This window comes from Strix uralensis, chromosome 5 (genome assembly GCF_047716275.1).
Source record: "Strix uralensis isolate ZFMK-TIS-50842 chromosome 5, bStrUra1, whole genome shotgun sequence".
In the NCBI taxonomy this organism is placed as follows: Eukaryota; Metazoa; Chordata; class Aves; order Strigiformes; family Strigidae; genus Strix; species Strix uralensis.
The window spans coordinates 59,458,705-59,471,251 of record NC_133976.1 but is presented as its reverse complement, the minus strand read 5'-3'; the positions used below and the strand labels follow the sequence as shown (position 1 = coordinate 59,471,251).

General features: G+C 42.0%; 1 protein-coding gene across 1 annotated transcript in view; it reads right to left on the bottom strand.

The window, feature by feature from the left end:
• Nucleotides 1-12,547, bottom strand: part of MYH9 (myosin heavy chain 9) — a 74,199-nt gene that overhangs the window by 28,364 nt on the left and 33,288 nt on the right. Inside the window, exons 5-10 of the mRNA XM_074871275.1 lie at nt 10,294-10,387; nt 5,028-5,120; nt 4,273-4,336; nt 3,605-3,703; nt 2,557-2,700; nt 261-356 (exon numbers count right to left, since the gene is read on the bottom strand). Coding sequence (XP_074727376.1) covers nt 261-356; nt 2,557-2,700; nt 3,605-3,703; nt 4,273-4,336; nt 5,028-5,120; nt 10,294-10,387 — 590 coding nt within the window. The remainder of the gene's footprint in view (nt 1-260; nt 357-2,556; nt 2,701-3,604; nt 3,704-4,272; nt 4,337-5,027; nt 5,121-10,293; nt 10,388-12,547) is intronic.

Sequence of the window (12,547 nt, the reverse complement as noted above, 5' to 3'; positions counted from 1 at the left end):
CACACATTCTTTCTGCCTAGCCCTGTCACAAGAACAGTGCCACATTCCTGCCCATGGGTGGCTGTAAACACACGCCTAGCAAAACAGCATGCATTTGTATGAAGGAGCACATCAGCTTCTTTGACAAATAATTCACCTTACAGAAAAAACAGGACTCCAGCATTCCCCACATACTGTATTATTCTAGTTGCAAGAACTTCCTGTAGGCCTTTTTCTGCATTTTAGTTTGGGAGGTGAGTGGGGGATGGGAGGAGGGTTACCTGTATTGTCTGGCATAGAGGCTTGGTCTGTATTACGCTCCTTCTTGAAGACTATGTTTCCAAGTTGAAGAACACCTGAGATAACCTTCAGCAGACCTTTTAAAATAATAATAGCTTAGTGTTAGACATCACCAAAAGCCCTGATATGACCCAGTTAGCTTTCCTGACATGATTAAGAGGCCCTTCTCAACATTCTGAAGATCTTTCTGGAATCTGGAGAAAAGCACCACAGATAACTCCTCTGTATGACTCCTATTCAGGACACAGGACTGACTTTCTCTGTCCCTCCTATGCAAGACTACACAGCCTGGAAATGTACCCATTCCCAACACCACTATAAGTAAAGCAGGAGACAGGACTGAGGGTAATGCGTCACACTATTACATCTGTACAAAACATTCGTTCTCTGTTACAGGGCCAAAATTTCACTATTTTCCCCAATGACTACTGTTAGACACAGGAAAGAGAGAGTTATTAAGAGTACAAACCAATTAAGAGAAGGAAGATTTTGTTCCTTTAGCCCCGTATCACTTTCAGCTCCCTGACCAAGGCCTGTAGTCCATACAACATACATTATAATGTATGGGCAGCAGGATGTGGGCGAAAGTGCCTGTACCATAACTGTTACTTATTACACGCTGAAGCACCCCACCCATTGCTAACGATATATTCATACTCTTCAAATGATGCACGTCACAAAAGCATCATCAGATGCCAGGGCAGGAAATAAATTTTTCAATGCTGTAGCATCAATTCAGTTTTCACTGTGTATCAGTTGAAGCTCATTGCATCATAGCTTCCAGTTGCCTTAAGCAAAGTAAACTGCCAGTCACGTGCAAAGGGGATCTTGTACCAAAGATTTTTTTTTTTGTCCGCTAATTTCTACCTGTTACAGAAATGTTTGTTTTAAAACAATATCCTTTTGATAGCAGAGCAAACAAAGGCTCCATATATGCTATATCAGGACCAACAGAAACATGTATGTTCCTAGTGGCATGTTATGAAATTCAGTGGTTTGACAGCTGAATCTGGAGTCCTGGCACTTGGACAGACAGCTTATTTTGATGTTGTCTCATATATGAAGATAGTGTTTAGACTTTACATCCCAACTAATCAAGCTACTCTATGCATTATTCTTCTAAGACTGTAACGCACATTAATGCACTTTGAACAGCAAGTGTAAAACACTAAAGCTATCTTTGCTGTAGTGGCTGGAATCAATAGCTCATCTGTGTGACAGCAAAGACATGCCCTAGAGCATACATTAAAAAGCCAACTCAAAAACACTAGCATAGCAGGACATCCCAGTAGTAAATTAGGCTGCCAATTCTTTCGTTCAGTTTAGGCAAATTTTTCTTCACCTCCATACAGCAGTTTCAGATGATTCAGGATATCGAGAAGTATATTAAACTGTGGATAACAACAGCGTGGATTTATAGCAGACTGGACTGTGAAGAGCAATAGTTAAGGCACAGGCACATATTCCCTACAGCCACAAGAGCTGCAGACTCCAGCAGAGGAGGTGATGACATCAAACCACCACAGATGCTTGCTTTAGGTAGAGGAAAAACAGTGCTAGTTTTAGAAGACCTTATACATTTAGAAACTGAGATTTTGCAGAACGCTGGTTCCCAACCAGTAAGGCAGATCCCGAATGAGACAGCACAGAGCTCTGGTGAATACGTATCACTGCACTTTGTGCTGGCTGCATGCAATTCTAGCTTCACTGTCATGGTACTGTGCTCCCAGAATCAGACAATATTAATTTCTGATCAGCAGTTCAGTGTTAAGCTGGAAAGAAAGGCACTATGACCAGGCCATTCTCAAAGTACTAATCCAGCAGTGGTTGGATTAGATACTTTAAAGCCACTGCTTAGGTATAGGGGGAGCACACAAGCTGTGCATTGCCCAAGAGAACGAGGGGATTCTTGTATCTTGGATGTGTTATTCATAAACTGGATATACAGCCCTCAGATTGGGAACAAAAACAGCAAGCAGAAGCATGTTTTCATTCGCTGCTTGACTTCTAACATTAACTGTATAAACAGAAACTGTGCTAGTAGTTCCTGAGGTGGGTCACTCCAAAGCCACTGAGTTTATTACTTGTATACTATTCACCTGGGGGAGCCGGGGGAGAGGGGAAAATGGACACCAGACAAAACAAAACCAACAAAAAAAACCCCAACCCAAAAACAAGCAAACAAAAAAAGAACCCCAGAACAAAAAAGCTCCAGAGAGATATGATCTGTTTCCTCTTTCATTTCCTTGCATTTCAAGCCCTTCAGAGGATTCATACCTATCTGCTCCTCATCTGGGATGCCCATGATCTTCATCGCCTCCATGGTCTCCTGAAACATATCTTTGTCTTGCTGACCCGGGATCGTAACATGCCCATTGGAAAGGAAGCGATATTTATTGTAAGGCTCCAGCAGCAGGTCAGCTTAGGAAAGAATTGAGAAAGAAGTTACTACGGCTTTTCTAGTTTTTTGGGTTTTGTTTGTTTGGGTTTTTTTATTTTCTTAAAGAGACAAAAAGCTACCACTGAGATCAAATTTCTGACTTGCATATGCTAGCAGGTGCTGGATGAGTCTGGGATTAAGCCCAGTTTTACCACAGGCTGAACATTTCATGTATTTTAGATAAAATTGGAGCGTTTTTCTGCTTTATTTCTTTCTATTCCCTCCTCTGGACTACTCCACTAAAGCAATGTCAATCATTATTATGCCCTAAGTCTATAAGAAGCAGGGATTAACTTGAAAGTAAATTTGCCTTTCATTTCAGACACCTCATTTGTTTCAAGTCAGGTGAAAGTTAATATATAGCTCTTCAAACAGCAGCAACTATGAGAAAAGTCCTCTCCTCCTGTCCTTCCTCCAGATCAATTTGCAGCTCTCGCACGACATGTGCTGATTACTAGGCTGAGGTATTACAGATAGTTGTGCTAGGATCCTAGACTTCTAGAGCTGCTTATGTGCTAGCAGCTTTGCTCCATTCAGTTAAACGCTGAGTACACCACAGTAGGACCATTCCTGCACTAGAAGGGTTTACATCATGCAAGACGAGACTAAACATGGGACAGTGATTTAGATAAGGAAGGATGTAGAGTCAATGCTGGCAAGGAGACAAGTGCAGAAAGGAACCAGAGAAGCAAGTTTTCAGGAACTAAGTAGTACAGGGAGATGGCAGAGGGATCTATAAGTGTATGGAAGAAATGGAGGAGAGGCAGCCACATCTAAAAGGCTGAGCCAAGAAACTATGAAGGAACAGGCCCCAGCCTACAAGTGTTTTGGACCTTCTGTTGTTGTGATGAGGGAACCTCATAACTACAACACAATCATACTTACTCTTCAAATGCTCCCCTGCCCCAGATAGCAGGTAGTAAAAGATGTGGAAGGTTCTCTCCTCTTTGGCTTGACGAATTGCACGTGACTTCTCCAGTAGATCTTCAGAGAGTCAAGGTATATGGCACGACATACAAATCACTTCCTATTCTACAGCAGGAGAAAAAAACTCATACTACCTGATGGTCTCCTTGTGCCAATTATCTGGGATATTGATTTAGCAATCATTATCAGCCAACAACCCACTGAGCTTCTGGTCTCTGTTCTGCCAGCCTCTGAATGATGGTGATGATAAGAGAGACTTAACTGATAAAAAGCAGACTTAACTGGAAAAAAAACAGCCAGCCAGCCATCTCTATTTACCCTGGACAGAAGTGAGAATGACTTATGAAATTCCACAGCTATTCACCTTATCACAGTTTATGCTTCCATTTCAACCTCCTAAGATTAGAACTAATTCATTCAGAAAAGACACCATGATCACAAAAGTCACAAAATATTATATGAAAAAACAGGAGACCCCAACAGTAATCTTGCTAGCATAAATTTAAGTGCTTCCTACTACTTTCTCAACCTGACAAACGGAAAGTCAGTTGTGAAAAGTTTGCTAGGTACCATTACTGTCACCTCTATAGCCTTTAACGTCTCCTTTTAAGTTACAGAAAGGATACAGGTCTCGATATTAGCTCCAACAATGTAGCCATTGACATCAAAGTTGATTCTGATGAACTTCCCCTAAGAGGAATGTAATAGAATGAATACTAATTTTAATGCTATCTGGTGACAGCAGTAAACAGTAAAGGTAAACCTTCTCTTTTTAATACAAGAAAGGAAATTCAGAACAGGTCAGGCAGGTTTTAGGCAAAACATAAGGTCAGTCAGTAGGCAATGCCTGCTGATCATACAGCGATTTAACAAACAAGACACCAATCACTTTCAGACACTTCTGACATTCAGCCAGCCTAAAATTCAAATTCAATAGGTTTCAGCCTAGATTGCCCACAACCAGGGTCCCTTACGGTTTTATGTGCTATATGATCTAAGCAGTCCCACCTCCCTCAATGTTAGCTTCAATCATTTTCATTTAGTTCCAGCTCCCCCACCTGCCTCTCAGATGCTGTCCATTGCTCTCCAGAGCAAGCAAAATAAGGACCAGTATTTGTTTTCCAGGATAAAATTGACTGTCATAAACTTACAATAAAAATCAGCATACGTAATCCTGTCACAGGGTCAGGCTCCTTCATTCCAGAGATTTATCAGGCCTATTCTGGATAATTCACTGAATGAAATTCACTTCCCAGATTAATTTGAAGGAAGTCACTCAGACAACTGTCTTGTACCTGATAGCAATTCACCCAAAAGCAGACCAAGCCTTCCCTCTGGAAAGTGTAGAATACTAGCACCCATGCCAAATAGTAATACTCACAAATCTTGAGGAGTTGTCATTCTTTACTGTCTTGGCATTTCCAAAGGCCTCCAGGATGGGATTAGCCTGGAGCAACTGTCTCTCCAGTTCTCCCTGGAGAGAAATCAGAAATTAATAAAGTGGTAGCAGTTCACTGCACTAACCTTGGGTCAAACCAGCGCTGAAGTTTCAATTCACACTAGCTTGGCATCTGTTGTAGAGAAGCCATGTTAAACCTTAGGAGATCATCCCTTAAGCCTTCAAAGGAGACTCATTAGTTATCTGGGTAAGACAGAAACATTCCACAAATATGCCTTATTCCCTTCCTCAACACTAGGGCATCCCCGTGCTACCCTTCTGTTAACAAGAAGCCCTTCAAAGCCACTTGGCCATAACATCCCACAGACTTCCCAGGATTGAAGCAAAACACCATATCATCCAAGATCAGGACCTCATCCCAGAAGTGTCTTGCCACCTAGGCTGGAAGAGTGAGGAAAATTCTGTCTTGCTACTGCAAGACAGCCCTGAATTCTGCTAGTAGTAGGTTAAGAAGTTAGTCTGAAAAGATCCAGTGTTTTAAACCAAACAAAAACGACCCAAAAAGCTTGCACTAAGAGTCTACATCTTTCAAAATACAAACAAGCAAAAACCTCCTTTGTAAGAAGGCACACAAAAAAAAAGAGAATTAGTGGTATCCCACAAACTGCATGATTGCTTGCATTCTGCTGCCATATTTGCACACTCCTCCCCTCAAGGAACATAAAATGCTGGAGCTGTAGAAAAAGAAAAATTCGAAACCTTTATCCCTGCCAAGTACTAGACCATTGGAGCATATACACCTTTCCCCGCAGGCTCTAGATATATCCCTGGCTGCTTTTAAAAATTAATTGTCCTCTGTGTTAAAAGCATAGAGTTCTATGTATTTCAAGATTACCTAAAAAGCTTCTAGAGCCAGAAAATGACAGTTTAGATTAATGTTTCTCTTTTTAGAAGTTATAGTAAGTACTCAAGACTTCCTGTGCATAATGGTTGGAAATGAAGTTTGATTCACGACAACTGGAATTTATGGGCAAATTATTTAAGGGTATTTCTAAAGGAAAATTGTCCCCATTCATTCTCAAAGTGCATTATAGAACAGATTAGTCCTTACACAGTCTCTCTAAAAATACATGCTATAAAAAAAAAGGAAGATACATGAGAAACTGTACAAAGAACTACAAGTCCTTCTTACTTGTACAATCACCTCACTTCAAGCTTGCAAAAGTGCAAGGCCAAACAAGACCCTCAGTCCCTGTAGAACTCTATGTATACAGAAGGGGCAGCTGCTGCAAATGCTTTCATTCACTGTCAAGTATATATAACAAGGGGGTTAGCCCTGGGAAGGGAACTTGAGCTGGGACATCTGCTCTCTCACAACAGAGCCAGCACATGGCTTTGTAAGGAGAAAACCTTGAAACTGGGTTTAGTCCTTGAAACTGTGTGGCAGTCATATTTCCCCTCCTATTCTGGCACATGTACTGAAGTTGGAACACTCTTCCCTCACCCCATTCCTCCTCCCCATCCTGCAGTAAAGTCCTAGGCCTTTGTTTGACTGCAATCTGTTACTATGCAAGATAGAGATGCCAGCAACATAGCCTTTCAACCCAACTATGGAACAAGGGAAGAGATTAAAGAAAGCCCTTTTTTTCCTCTACACAGAAGTCAGGCTTTGACATCAAATCTATTTTAATTATTTAGCTAAAAATAAAACTAAGGTCATGCTTAGCTACACAAAGAGCAAATTTATAGAAATCCATACTATAGACCCTTCTCCTTAGTACCTCAGGAAGAAAGTGTCATTAGGGTCAAGTAGGTGTTGGTAAACTGTAGTTTAGAGGTGATTATGTCTCTTCAATCACCAAGGTAGCAATACACATAGAGAACACCAGCTCAGGTTCACAGCAATATAAAGCTGTGGGGAAAGGAAAACATTGAAGAGCTGGTCAAGTCAGTTAGCTCTCATGACTTGCCTCAGCACCATGATACAGTGAGAAGATCAAGTTCCCAGCATGCCATGGCAATGACACATAAGATTAAGTGGCTGAGATTACTGCAATGTATCCATTCCTCACTGTACGCTGTCTTTGTTTAAAAAGACAATCCCATTATCTTCAAAATTTTAAAAAAGTTTTGGGTGGAGTTTGTTGGGTTTTTTTACTTAAATGTTGATGGTCACCTTTCACTGAAGGAAAAGACTTTACTATTATTATACAATGCGTAATCCTGCAAAGCAAGAATAGTACAACACAGAGCTGTCCATCACAAGCTTTCTAGAAACTTTAAGATTCCTATCATTAAGATGCTGCCAATTTTCTAACACTCGTAATTGCCATTCCTTGACCTGAAACAAATTTGTTTAATACATGGCATGCATTTGAAGTATGCACAATATTCTTCCTGAAAGCAGAAGCAGTAACAGCCACTAGACCTGTTAGCCTGTGGCTGGGCAGTGCACACTCTTCAGTACACTCTCCTACTGCTCTGAAGTTACACCACCAATTTAAAGCAACTAAAATCCTTAACATCTATCTTGTATGAGATGCAAAAAATTCAGAGTACACTTTTTGGAATGATATCTAGGCAAGGTGGATGGTTTTGCCAGCCATTTACTCTTCGGGAAGTATGTGAAACGCATCTAGAAATCACAGCTAGCTTTAACAGAATGCATTTAAAAAACCTAAAAGATGGGGGAGGGTGTTTGTGGTTTTGGTTTGTTTTAGTAGGGGCTTTTGTTATTTTGTTTTTTTACACTTTAGGGATTTGCTTTTGTATTATTTTCTGCAGTCATGTGAGATTCTCAAATAACTGAATCCCAACAATCCGGGGAAAGAAGAAGGATCATCAGTAACCTAACCTTCATTACAAATATTTAAGCATTAGCAACTATTACCCATGAATTTCTGATTAGCTGCGAACATTCTCATCTTGAAAAAACTATTACATGAATTAAGTAGTCAGTAGAGAAGCAGAGACTAAACATGGGGAAACATCAACTTCCATAAAATGAAAAAAAGGGTTTATATAATTAGATTCAGTAGACCCCAAAAGTAGCCTTAATGTGCTCAGTAGTCACACCATGCAGCTAGAAGCTATTTAGCTGAATATACTAAAGCACTGGGATTGGTGGAAGGTGCCACTACCTCGGAAACCAGAGAGCTAGAATTGGAGAATATGCTTTGTAAATCTGATTTTGCTCTGATACTTTGAAAAACAGGGATTTACATCCAAAACTTCTAATAGATGACAGCCAAGAAACCTTCCTCGTAGATAAAGCACCACTGCTTTCTATATTATCATTAAGTTCTGTGCCTAATCTTGCAGCATAAAGGTTCAAGGCTATCATATTCTACCTAAAGAAAAGAAATCTGCCACAACCAGTATACCCGAGATCCTCAAAAAATTTCATGTATTCATCTTTATAAATCCTTATAATCTGGTTCCAAGCTTAAGGTTTGTAAAGAATTGTGGACAGAGCACTCATTACTAATTAACATTCAAAGACTCCAGTTCTAAACCCTCTATGGTAAGGCCAATGCTACTGTTTAGTTACAAAACTGGAGCAAAATATGAGCTGCAGGACTTCTGGGAAGAATCAAAACTTGGCGGGGTGAGGCGGGGGGGGGGGGGGGGGGGGCAGAAATACCAAACTTGGGCAAATCACCAACCAGTCCAACTTAGGACTGTTTTACACTCCTAAGCAGACAGCCTTTCCTCTTTGGTGGTTGACATTTTGCTCATGGATAAGCAGTGGAAGAATACTTAACCCCATGATTCTATTTTCCACATGTAAAAAAAAAGAAAAAGAAAAAAAAAGGAGAATGTTTCTAAATACAGCTACTGACAGACCATGGAAAAAGCCTTCATATGTCAAACTCTGGCACACAGAATACTTTTTTTTGATTGGATTCCAGAAGTTACTTATTACTATGTGTGTACACACACATAGTATGCCTGCGTGCAGAAATGCCTTCTTATTCATATACTCTACACGCATAAGACATGCCTACACATTAAGCCACTATGGGAAAACTCTTACGTACAGATACAGCAGACACACTTGGCATCTGGCTTTCATTACACAGCTCACCATTTCCAACGTGTTCAGGTCTGGCTAACAAGCTCACAGTCCTGGAACACCCTGTCTGCAGGGCAGCCTTCCCCCAACCTTTCTTTGCAACCTGCAGCCACATCTCACTGCAGAGAATAGAAAGCTAAACACCTAACTATATTTATCTTACTAGGAACACCACACACACAAGACACTTTTAGTTCTAGGGAAGTCCTATTGCCCTGGAGGAATACTTCTCAAATGGTATATCTGGGAAGATCCTGCAAGAAAAACCTTAAATGCAAAACAGTATTGAGTACAGAACACAAGTATTCTTGATATTACTTTAGTCTCCCATTGAACATCCTCACAAAAGGATTACTGTGCACCACACACAAAAAAAAAAAAAAAATTGTGAATTGTCTATGGATTTGTTTAGCTGCAGAAAGTGATATTGGTGTGGAGTGAAAAGCTGCTCAAAAAAATCACACAATGGGACAGAAAACGCATTCCTGGTGCAGAACGTGCAGTAAACGTGCAGCTCACCTACGAGGATACAACTGACGAATTCGGCAATAGTCCATCGGGGGAGAGGGAGGGGGAAAAAAATATAAGTGAGACATCTTTAAAGTCCTCCCACCATCACCACCACCCTCCTTTCATGTGCTGCTAACACTTGGCTGTTTTCCACCCTTTTAATGTTTTCCTACAATTTCAAAGTTTTCAGCTGATGTCCACTAGCCTGTCACTGTATTCTCCAGTTTTGAGACAGTATATATAATAACCAGACCTAATCTATAAAGGTACAGAAGAAAGGAGACAATTCCTCCACAGAAGGACCAGTTTTAAACTGCCTAGACTGGCTATACGCAATACATCCGTGTGAAAAGTTCAGTAAGAGTAATGCTTCGTTTATAGTGTCTCTTGCCTATGTACTTGCCCACGAATCCAAGAGGTTGTGGATGAGTTTACCCCACTGTAGCTCCACTGAATTCAAAGGAGTTATGACTTAGAACAATGTTGCCTGGCTTGCAATTTTTGACAAACTTTTATTCATAGTTCACTGTCCTCCTCAGTCTCCTGACGTATGTTAGGATCTAGGCTTTTATTGAGCAATATGGCTTTTACCAACATCAGCCAATATATATTTACTGTCCAAAGTGAGCACAACAATAAAGCATCATTAAACCTAGGTCTTACCTGGTCTTTTTTAGACTTGTGTGAGGAAGCAACATGAGCCAGATACTGAATGACCTTCTTGGTGTTCTCCGTTTTACCAGCTCCCGATTCACCTCTGTAAAGAAAATCTGCAATTCATTCCCAAACAAGACGGAGGGGGACACATGCATATTTCTAACCCCAAAAGGGCTACAGAGCTCCTTAACTGCATCCTGGCCACTGCAGCACCTCCCTCAAAACCAAGAAAAAACAGGTCGCACTGGCAAGCAGTAGCAGTGTGGCTGGACTGCTAGCCCTCAGCCAGTTTGCCGCTGGGTGCGGGTTCCACATGCATGCACAGAGAAGGGAAGGCAATAAAGAACTATGTTTTCTAGTCACTTGGATACAAAGATTGCCAAGTGGCTGAGGAATAATTCGGAAGCTGCTGTAGAGGTAGGGGTGAAAGGTAACGAAGTGAATCTTTCAAAAGGAAGCCTCCCAACTGCAAGAAGAAACATACCAATTCCTTAAGCAGAACTGAGGACCAACCAATTTTGCTGTGTCTGGAAGAGAAACTGCTGTATCAAGAGTACTGTTACTGTATCAGCCTCATCAGTATGAATGTACTTAAACAGAACAGCTGCATCAAATCTGAAGACTTCCCCGAGCCTTTTGCATTGACAAAGCTGTATTTCTTCGAGTTTGAGCACAGGGACTGTTTCAAAACCTCCCTTCTTCCTCTCCACTTATGAAAAGTATTCTGCAGAAAGGATTATTTAGCTTCATCATGGGCTCAACTTAAATGTCTATATGCAAACGCACATAGCATGGGGGATAAACAAGAAGAGCTAGAGATGTGTACACGCCTGCAGGGCTAAGATCTTATTGGCATCACGGAGTCATGGTGGGATGGCTCCTATGACTGGAGTGTTGGAATGGAAGGATACAGGCTCTTTAGGAAGGACAGGCAGGGGAGATAGGGAGGGCGTGTCGCCCTCTATGTCAGTGACCAGCTGGAGTGCATGGAGCTCCGCCTGGGGATGGATGACAAGGGAAGGCCAGGACAGGAGACGTTATAGTGAGGGTCTACTACAGGCCACCCAACTAGGAAGAGCAAGTGGATGAGGCCCTCTACAGACAGATAGGAGCAGCCTCATGTTCACAAGCCCTAGTCCTCATGGGGGACTTCAACCATCCCGATATCTGTTGGAGGTACAACACAGAGGAGATAAGCAATCCAGGAGGTTCCTGGAATGCACTGATGATAACCTCCTTCTCCAAGTAACAGAGGAACCAATGAGGAGAGCTGCTATGCTAGGCCTTGTTCTCACCAACAAGGATGGGCTGGTGGGGAATGTAGAGCTCAAGGGCAGCCTTGGCTGCAGTGACCATGAAATGGTGTTCAAGATCCTTATGGCAGCGAAGAGGAAGCACAGCAAGCTTGCTACCCTGGACTTCAGGAGAGCAGACTTTGGCCTCTTCAGGGATCTTCTTGGTAGAGTAGCATGAGGTAAAGCCCTGGAGGGAAGAGGGGCCCAAGGAAGTTGGTTAATATTCAAGGACCACCTCCTCCAAGCTCATGAGCTTGCCTGAGTCTTCACTGGCAAGTGCTCCAGCCACACCGTCCAAGTCACAGAAGGGAAAGGCAGAGACTGGAAGAATGAAGAACCATCCACTGTAGGAGAAGCTCAGATTTGAGACCATCCAAGGAACTTGAAGGTGCACAAGTCCATGGGTCCTGATGAGACGCATCTGCCTGTCCCGAGGGAACTGAAGGATTAAGTGGGTAAACTACTATCCATCATATCTGAGCAGTCATGGTAGTCAGTCCCTCTGTCTGGAAAAGGGGAAACACAATGCCCATTTTTAAAAAGGGAAAAAAGGAAGACCCAGGGAACTACAGGCCAGTCAGTCTCACTTCTGTGCCTGGCAAGATCATGGAACAGATCCTCCTGGAAACTATGCTAGGGTGCATGGAAAATAAGGAGGTGATTGGTGACAACCAACATGGTTTCACTAAGGGCAAATAGTGCCTGATAAATTTGGTGGCCTTCTACAATGGGGTCACAGCGTTGGTGGATAAGGGAACAGCAACTGATGTCATCTACCTGGACTTGTACAAAGGATGTCCCACATAACACCCTTGTCTCTAAGTTGGAGACACATGGATTTGATGGATGGACCACTCAGTGGGTAAGGAATTGGCTGGATGGTCACACTCAGAGTTGCGGTCAACAGCTTGATATCCAAGTGGAGAGCAGTGACACATGGTGCTCCTCAGGGGTCGGTATCGGGA